The sequence below is a fragment of the Dendrobates tinctorius genome, unplaced genomic scaffold, assembly GCF_039654945.1.
Source record: "Dendrobates tinctorius isolate UK_male_01 unplaced genomic scaffold, ASM3965494v1 ptg000030l, whole genome shotgun sequence".
In the NCBI taxonomy this organism is placed as follows: domain Eukaryota; kingdom Metazoa; phylum Chordata; class Amphibia; order Anura; family Dendrobatidae; genus Dendrobates; species Dendrobates tinctorius.
Window position 1 is genome coordinate 44,929,852 of NW_027361698.1, and position 9,574 is coordinate 44,939,425.

Genomic DNA, 9,574 nt, shown 5'->3' on the forward strand with positions numbered 1-9,574 from the left:
TGAAAAAGTCAATTTCTGTGAGGCCGGTGGTGTCAAACTTGATTCCTGATTCTGCCACAAAATCAGGAATCATTGGCTCGTAATTTTCGGGGGGCGAGGTCCATACGGGGAGCACTGGGTCAGCTGCGGGCATGGTGGGCGCTGCCTCATCTTCTGTCCTGGAGCGTCTGCGTGGCGGTTCCGCAGGACCCGAGGAGGAAGATGAGGAGGAGGAAGAGGATGAAGAACCCGAAAAATAAAGAAAAGTCGGATCGTCATCCAAATCGCTATCAGTGTCGGAGGCAAGTATAGCATATGCCTCCTCCATTGTATAGCGCTGTTGGGATGAATTTGATGACATTTTTGTGTAAATATGGGGCTTGGGTGTACACTTTATTAAAAACTGTATGTGTACGTGAGGGGGGGGAGTGATTGGTGTAAACTTTCTGTAAAGAAAAGGCTGTGGAAAAAAGTCTAAAACAGCAGGCCCTAGCTGATAAGTGTCACTTATCAAAACTAGGCTGCTGGATGTGCGCACGGGGTGGCGCAAGGGGGGGGTGGAAAAAAAGGAAAACGGCAAACTCTGATAAGTGAACTGTGTCACTTATCCAAGTTTCGCAGCTGCGGGATGTGTGTACGGAGGGGCTAAGGAAAAAAAAGCGAGCTCGAGTGTTGATTGGTGAACTGCGTCACCAATCAACGCTCGGCGGCTGCAGTGCGCAAAAGTGGGGTGGAGGGGGGTAAAAATAGGGGGAAGGGGGATGGGGGGATTGGGGTGGATGAAGAGAGATTGGGCAGGGTTCAACAGTTAGGGTTGTAGTTAGGTGGCACAAAGGGGGGTGAAAAAAATGAAAAACGGCAGGCACAAGCTTGGATAAGTGACGTGTGTCACTTATCCAACTTTTGAGGCTGCGGGATGTGTGTACGGAAGTGGCGCAAAGGGGGCTAAGGAAAAAAAAGCGAGCTCAAGTGTTGATTGGTGAACTGTGTCACCGATCAACGCTCGCCGGCTGCGCACGGAGGTGGCGCAAAAGGGGGGTGAAGGGGGGTAAGAGGGGGGGTGGAGGGGGGATGAAGATAGATTGGGGGGTGAAGATAGATTGGGCAGGGGATCAGGGATCAATTAACACTTACAATTGTAGTTTTCTTTCTTCTTCTTCTTTCTTCTGCAGGGATTGTGATGCTACAAGCTGTGGCACCACAATACCCAGCACAGGAGCTCTTGCTGCGTCCGACCTCTCTGCAGGAATCCTCAGCTAGAGTGAGGACCCCTGCAGTCAGGTCAGAGTCAGGTCAGGGGGCAGGTCACAGAGCGGTCACATCGCTGCTGTGATCTGTCATTGGTGGGATCGAATGATTACATCGATCCCACCAATCCCTGATCTGCCTGGTGACCATGGCAACTGCCTAGAATCGGAGCTCACAGCTCCGATTTACTAGGCAGGTCATGCCCAGGTCACCAGCAGGGCACAGAGCGGTCACATTGTGACCGCAGCTGTGCCCTGTGGTTGGCGCGATCGCCGATCTAATCGATCGCGCCAGCCAACTCCTGCAGGCCCTGCTGGGCCTGCATCAGGCTCCAGCACGATCGGTGCTAATATAGCACCGATCCTGGCCGGTACTGGCAGGGCACAGCGGCGATATAGCGCCGCTGTGCACTGCGATTGGCGCGATCGATCAGATCGGCGATCGCGCTAATCCGGGTGCTTTTTGCCGGTGCCTGGTGTTGCCAGGCACCGGCTCTAGGATCGAGTACATCGGTACTCGATCCCAGCCTAGGACATCATTGTTTCAGCCAAGCTGATTGGCTGAAACAATGAGAAACGCTGCGATTGGCTGTTCAGAATTGAACAGCCAATCACAGCGCTCTGGATGCCGGGGGGGCGGGATCGCAGCCCGGGATGCCGACGCCATCTTTTCTAATGTGAGATGGCGTCGGAATTTTAATGCGATTGCGGTATCGCATTAAAGGGTCCGACGTACTATCCCGTCCACGGTCATACGGGCCCGGGTACCGTGGACGGGATAGTACGTCGCATGTCAGGAAGGGGTTAAAGAGGTTATCTAATCCTGAAATCCAATTTTTTTTTTTTTTTTAGCTAATCTGAGCTGTATTATAATATAGCACCCCTATACTTTGTTTCTGCCTTTCGTTTTTCCTGAACTTCACATCATTCCCTGTACCCACTTTGTTTACGGTGCGGCATTACCAAACTTGACAGCTCCCTGTGCTTTTTTATCTAACCTCACTGCCAAAGCTGGCTCCGCCCAGCCCCAGTATCCAGCCCCGCCCTCTGCACACTCTGTGGTGATGGAGCTTCACGTGTCTCCACATTACATCCACAGTGGTGAAAGGCCTTCACATGTCTCCACATTACATCCACAGTGCTGATAGACCTTCACATGTCTCCACATTACATCCACAGTGGTGAAAGGCCTTCACATGTCTCCACATTACATCCACAGTGGTGATAGGCCTTCACATGTCTCCACATTACATCCACAGTGGTGATAGACCTTCACATGTCTCCACATTACATCCACAGTGGTGATAGACCTTCACATGTCTCCACATTACATCCACAGTGGTGATAGACCTTCACATGTCTCCACATTACATCCACAGTGGTGATAGACCTTCACATGTCTCCACATTACATCCACAGTGGTGATAGACCTTCACATGTCTCCACATTACATCCACAGTGGTGATAGACCTTCACATGTCTCCACATTACATCCACAGTGGTGATAGACCTTCACATGTCTCCACATTACATCCACAGTGGTGATAGACCTTCACATGTCTCCACATTACATCCACAGTGGTGATAGACCTTCACATGTCTCCACATTACATCCACAGTGGTGGTAGACCTTCACATGTCTCCACATTACATCCACAGTGGTGATAGACATTCACATGTCTCCACATTACATAATCATATATATAGATGATTAATAGATCATGGATAGATATGGGGTATATGGATAGATATGGGATAGACAGACACAGTACGTTGTTATACTCACCTATGTAGAAGCTTTTCCTTCCTGGGGTTTCAGGAGAGCACTGGTTGTTCGGCACATTCCTGTTTCTCTCTTCCAGTCATGTGAGGCTATCATGTGACCAAAAGGTCCTGGCAGAAACTTCAGACTTTCCTGAGATTAAAACTGAAAGCTTCTTTCTACAGTTCATTCTCCACCATTCAATTAAGCAGTCTCTGTGCTATCAGCTGAGTCATTCGCCTGCGCATGCACCCGCCTGCTGCCTTGCTGCAGGGGGAGGGTCTGGCAGAGACTGGGGGTGGTGTCTGTTGTGATGTTATGATCAGTCTCTGCCAGACAGGAAACTGGGAAATTGTAGTCAGGGAGTGAGCTGCTCACCAGACTAGGTGTGGTACCTAAGACACCATGCAGAATGGTGATGGGGAGCATATTACACACTGTCAGCATTGTGCAGCCTAGGTACACACACACACACACATTATACAGAAAGCCCAGACAACCCCTTTAAGTTATGCATGAGCCACATGGATGTGGGAGCTATTTTTGTAAAGACTTGTCACCAGGTGAAAAGTTTTCTATCTTTACTCTTATTTTATTCCTGCTGTTCCACAGAGTATTCCACTTTTTTATTTATTTATTTTTTTTAAACAACCATATGGTTCCACATCTAGGCCTTTTATATTTGGTATCAATTTCTATGGTCTTTACAAAAGGACATTGCTCAAAGGATTCTCTGGGGGCTTCTTAAGGCTGCTTGCATAATTAACCATTCAGCCACGCCAATTAGGCCTAAGGCTACTTTTACACTTGCGTTTTTTTGCGCTGCGTGTGCAGTGCAAAAGCGCATAAACGCATCATGCGTTTTCTTGTTTTTTTGCGCATGGTTTTTACAAAAAAAGCATGCGTTTTTAAACGCTGACATGCGCATGACCATGCGTACGTCAGCGCTCCCATAGACTTTTAATGTGTTTTTGGGTGAATTCTGTGCACATGCGTTTTTTTGAGACAGGTCGGATGCACAAAAAATGCAACAGGTTGCATTTTGTGCACCCGGGCGCACACTAGAAAAAACCACATGCGCACCCATGTTAAATATAGGGAAAAAAACACGCGCATTTTTGTGCAAAAACGCAGCACCAAAAATGCAAGTGTGAAACCAGCCTAAGTAACATGACCAATGCATCTTAAAAAGGAAAACCGTGGCGTACTCGGGAGCAGCGGGAATACAATTAGATCAATAACTGGACTCTTGACTTGGTGACAGGCCCTGTTTCAGCTGTAACTACCACATTTAATGTGTGAGAACTGATTATGGGGGACACATCATGTATTCTATACACGTGGCCATTGATGTTTGGTACAGGGGAATGAGCTCTTAATAACTTTGGATCAGCTAGTTCTTTTTCTATGTGCAATAGGTTATCACCCCCTAGTTCAGTGTGTCAGTAATGACAGAGGCTGAAGTGGTCACATCATAGGGCCAAAGAAATCTCATGGTGAAACCACCCTTTCTGATCCGTTCTGTTAAGGTGCTAGCACCGGTTCCGTGGTCCCGTCGGGGCTTATGTCCGAACCCCCCCCCCCCCCAAAACAGGATTTGGGCGTATGCGCCGACAAGACCAGACTATAATGGTGCTGACAGTCAATGTGTGCTGTCATGCATTATTTTCAGGCGTTCACTCTATCAGCACCATTATACTCTATGGCCCCGGTGGCTCATACCGCCAAATACTGTTTTGCGGTACGTTCAAACATAAGCTTCTGTGGGACCAATGGGTGAGAACCCTTACTGATGGACTGTGTGTGTTTTTGTTTTGCATGTTGAATGTTTACAAACTGACTTTTAACACCCGGAATAATCATGATTATTTTCTAAATACAGGAGACCAATAAGCACGGACTCCCCCAAACCTCCAGCACAAACGGTGTCTTCTGGGGAGTCAGTTTGTGGACACAAGGATCAAAGCCCTCCTAATCGGGCATTGGTCAGCCCAACCTCCCCTCCCCAGATGTCTAACATCAATCCTTCTGTGAGTAATTTGGGATATGGATAAGTTTGCACATCAGTCACTTCACATTTTAAACAAATGGGGCTTTTTATATTCTAGAAATATTTTCTCTTTTGTTATATTACGACAAAATGCACTGATGAAGATCACCGGCTCTTACTTTATGCTGTATCCAAAGTCGATACCTACATTAACCACTTCCTGCCATCGCCAATATTTACATTCTTTTTTCCAAGTTCCATAGCTTTAGTTTTCCATCAACCTAGCTGTATTAAAGGGAGCCTGTCACCTCTTTTTGCCGCTATAAGATGTGGCCACCGCCTTTCATGAATGCCTTTAAATCAAAACCCAAAAAACAATTACAGAATTGTTTATCAAATTTTCACTGTACATTGAATGCTAAAATGGTGTCATTCAAAGCTACAACACGTCCCACAAAATACAAGCCTTAAAGGGAACCTGTCACCTCTTTTCGCCGCTATATGATGCGGCCACTGCCTTTCAGGGTTTATCTACGGCATTCTATAATATTGTAGATAAGCCCCCAGTCCGACCTGTAAGATAACAAAACTAACTTTTATTATACTCACCGGGGGGCGCTGCGGTGCAGTCTGATGGGTGTTGCAGGTCAGGCTCCTCCCATCTTCTTGCAACGCCGCCCTCCTGCTTGCTTCGTCACTCTCCGGTATCCCGCTCCTGGGTGGGCGCACTACTTTGCCCTGTTGAGGGCAGAGCAAAGTACTGCAGTGCGCAGGCGCCGGGAAAGGTCAGAAAGGCCCAGCTCCTGTGCACTGCAGTACTTTACTCTGCCCTCAACAGGGCAGAGAAGTATGCCTGCACAGGAGCGCGATGCCGGGGAGAGATGAAGCAAGTAGGAGGGAGGCCACAGACCCGGACCTGCGACACCCATCGAACCGGACATTATAGAATGCGTAGATAAGCCCTGAAAGGCAGTGGCCGCATCATATAGCGGCCAAAAGAGGTGACAGATTCCCTTTAAGGCTTGTATTTTGTGGGATGAGTTGTAGCTTTGAATGACACCATTCATTTTAGCATTCAATGTACAGTGAAAATTGATAAACAAATCTGTAATTGTTTTTTGGGTTTTGTTTTAAAGGCATTCATGCTGTAAAAATGACCTGGCAATGTGATTGTTAAAGACAGTATAATTACAGCAATAGCAAACTTGTATAGTGTTTTTTTTTTTTTTCCCCCATTTAATCTGGGAGTTTATATTAAAAAAATAAATAAAATGTACCTAAGCACTAGCAGGCAGGTAATTGCAACTTACTGTACCTGCCTGTTGTGCATGGCGCGCCGTTCTTCCCTGGCACAGAGCGGTCACAAACTGCTCATGCCGGCCATGCAGAAGTCTCTGTCAATGGTGCGGGATTTCCGATGTCATTTTGATTGACAGTCAGATCCCCGCTGATGCCCTTTTAATTAATGTAAAAATTGAGTAATGTAATTTTTACAAAATTCCATGCATGTAGCCCTCTTCTGTGACTTTTAATTAATGTTTTTTTTAGGTCGATGGAACTGTGTGAGGGCTTGCTTTTTTTCCAGCGAGCTGCCATTTTTATTGATCTTTTGGAGCAAATGTGACGTTTTTGATCACCTATTGCATTTTTCTGCAGTTTTTGAGGCAACCAAAATAAAAAAAGGAATACAGTGCTGGGGTATTAATATTCTTTTTAGAATTTAGTGATTGGGTTAATTAACTTTGTGCTATTATAACGTACACTTTTAAACCAAAGAGGCTTGGTTTAATAAATATACATTATGTATAATTACATTTTATTTATATGCAAAGAAAACTTTTTTTAATGCACCTTTTAGTTCCCTTGGGAGATTTGAGCCTGCTAGTTGTCACAACAGCACCATCATGGCAGGTGTGGGGAACTGTAGCAGGACCCTTGCCTGGCATGTGGACCCATCAGAACCCTATGATTGTGGCTTGCTTTTCCTCTGAACCATGTGCTTTAAATACCATTGTGAAAGATAAACAGCACTGTCAAAGGGGTTAACAGTAACAGGTAGCGCTCAATTCCACTCGCTGTTGATGGCGGTAGAGGATGGTAGTGTAACAGCCATTATGTGCGTGGAATGATGCAGGTTCAGCTACTGAGCCTTTACTGAAGTTGGGCCCATCACGTGACATACCATTACGTTATACGTGGCAAACTGTGTCCTGAATATATTACAAAACCATTCTTCTTTTTCCATCTATGTATGAAACACAGCACCTGTAATCTTTGACCATATTTGTGACTTGGATATTTTTTTTTCCTGTATAGATTCTTTCCTTTGAAGGGTCTGTATTTTCTGCTCAAAGTGTCCCTTCCTGCAAACCGTCAAAAAGTCCCACTCCAGATCCTGGCCAAGTCTTGAAGTCCGTTTTTGTTAAAAATGTTGGCTGGGCGTCCCAAGTAAGTAGAAAATTTGTTACAGTGTTGGCACAAAGTAATAGGATTGGGGCTGATGATATGGGGATGAAAGACCACACTTGCTGACATGTTCAGTCATTTTCAATCCCTCCTGTTTTCTTCTTCTTGCTAGCTGAACACGGGGGCTGTATGGGTGCAGTTCAATGATGGCTCCCAGTTGGTTGTCCAGCCTGGAGTTTCATCCATTATATACACAGCACCGAATGGACAAGTAACCAGGTAAGGAGAAACCTTAGACTGGGTTATATGCATTGATGACATTGTACCAAATTATTAATGGCATCCATCCTCTGAAGATAAATGTCATTATTGTGCTCTCAATATTTGATTGGAGATAAAATGTCCATAATGTCCATGTAATATCATGTAATATATTCTAGCCTATAACACATTTTTGTTTTGCAGACATGGAGAAAATGACAAACTCCCAGAATACATCAAAAGTAAATTACAGTGTCTCTCCTCCATCTTGATGCTCTTTGCAAATTCTTCAAGCCACTCGTGACCCTGAGCCCTTTGTGTTATCTGATAAGTGCCTTCTCTCGCCAATACATGGCCATTGGTCTTAAGTCTTCTTGCTTCTTATCAGGTGGTTTTTTTTTTTTTTTTGTTTGTTTTTTAATAATGGCTTTACATTGTGGTGTAAGATGCACAAATGTGTGAGAGCCACCACCACCGTGAATAACACCGTGGTAGAACTGTCTATATGTAAATGTTGTAGGTCTTGTAATATGGAAAGTATTTTTTTATTCTTGTTAACTTATATATTGTAACCATCATGATGAAATCTTCCTGCAGAAATCTACATAATAAATGCAGTGACCAGACTTCTGATTTTCTTTTCATTAAATGGTTCTGTAGCATTAAAGCAAATAAGCACTACACGTTCAGTAAAAATCCTCCAGTATTTTGCAGTTAAAATAAGAATGAATTATTTCATCATTACTATCTTGGTGTATTTTTGTTGTTGCAGATTTTGCATGCGCTTTTTTTTTTTCAGCTGCGGTTTGTCACTGACTGGTATCTTCCATAGTAAGCTACTTTGTTTTGGTTACTTCCTGTTACTTATCTTTGATGAAATGTTATCAATAGGTTGTGTGTGGTTTACATCCTCTGCAGAAACGCACCAAATACACACATTAGTTTTTTTTAACCTGCAGACTTTCTTCATCTCATTCAAGTCCATGGGGAAAATTTGAAAATAAAACATTTACGGCAAGAAAAATTCACATGGTGTAACACTACAGTGTAAAAACAAAAAACATAATTTTTCTATAAATCCCATACACTTAAGACTCTTAATACAGTGCTTTTTTTTTTTTTTTTGGCTCCGAGATATTAGACAGCACATAAAAAAAAATACCAAATATTAATCTAGTGAACCCGAGAGTTTGGTTATTCCTCACCCGACTGTCTCCTGAGATCTGGAATAATTCTGCGATAGAGAAAGGAAATCTGTCAGCAGGTTATTGCGACCTCACCTGAGAGCAACCTGATGTAGGCAAAGAGAAGCTGAATTCCACAATGTATCACTTTATTTACTGGACGCAGCCAGATGCTCACACCAGGCTCTGTATATAGTGTCCATAGACAGTGAGCTGCCTATCTGACCTGGAGGCATACACTGCTGCATTCCAGCAATGATAACCTCCTGGTGCTAAAACAATCAATACAAGCAAACAAAATCACAGAGCTTGATAAGAGAGGCATGCTGAAATCTGTGTCTTCAGATTATATAGCAAAAGCTTGCTGACAGATTCCCTTTAAATACAGCAGCAACAGATCTCTGGTTATTTGCTACAATGTATCAGTCTGAACTACCAGTATTAATAGAAGTTTGCCTGGATTTGATACAATCGTATCCACTCCTCTGCGGAGACCTGGACTAGGTATGTTCAGACATGATTGTTACGTAGTTAATATTTTTCAAAAACGACACCTGTCCACCAGCCATAGCCCAGCGATGTGAAATGAATAAGGTAAGGGGCATATGTACAGCCACAATGCATGTTAAATTAAGTTAATTTTTCCCTCCCAATTTACTGGACTAAATAATGAGAAAATAAGTGTACACATCTACATTAAGGTCTAAGGGGTAAGGTTTCTCCTTGTGGAGAGTGACATACCAGC

At 44.2% G+C, this 9,574-nt stretch overlaps 1 protein-coding gene across 2 annotated transcripts in view; it reads left to right on the forward strand.

Annotated features, from left to right (window-relative positions):
• Positions 1-8,271, forward strand: part of PLK4 (polo like kinase 4) — a 58,097-nt gene extending 49,826 nt beyond the window's left edge. For both annotated transcript variants that reach the window (XM_073572057.1, XM_073572056.1), the window contains 4 exons: positions 4,871-5,018; positions 7,295-7,426; positions 7,557-7,663; positions 7,850-8,271. In XM_073572057.1, coding sequence (XP_073428158.1) covers positions 4,871-5,018; positions 7,295-7,426; positions 7,557-7,663; positions 7,850-7,949 — 487 coding nt within the window. In that variant the 3' untranslated portion in view covers positions 7,950-8,271. The remainder of the gene's footprint in view (positions 1-4,870; positions 5,019-7,294; positions 7,427-7,556; positions 7,664-7,849) is intronic.
• The last annotated feature ends 1,303 nt before the right edge of the window (positions 8,272-9,574 follow it).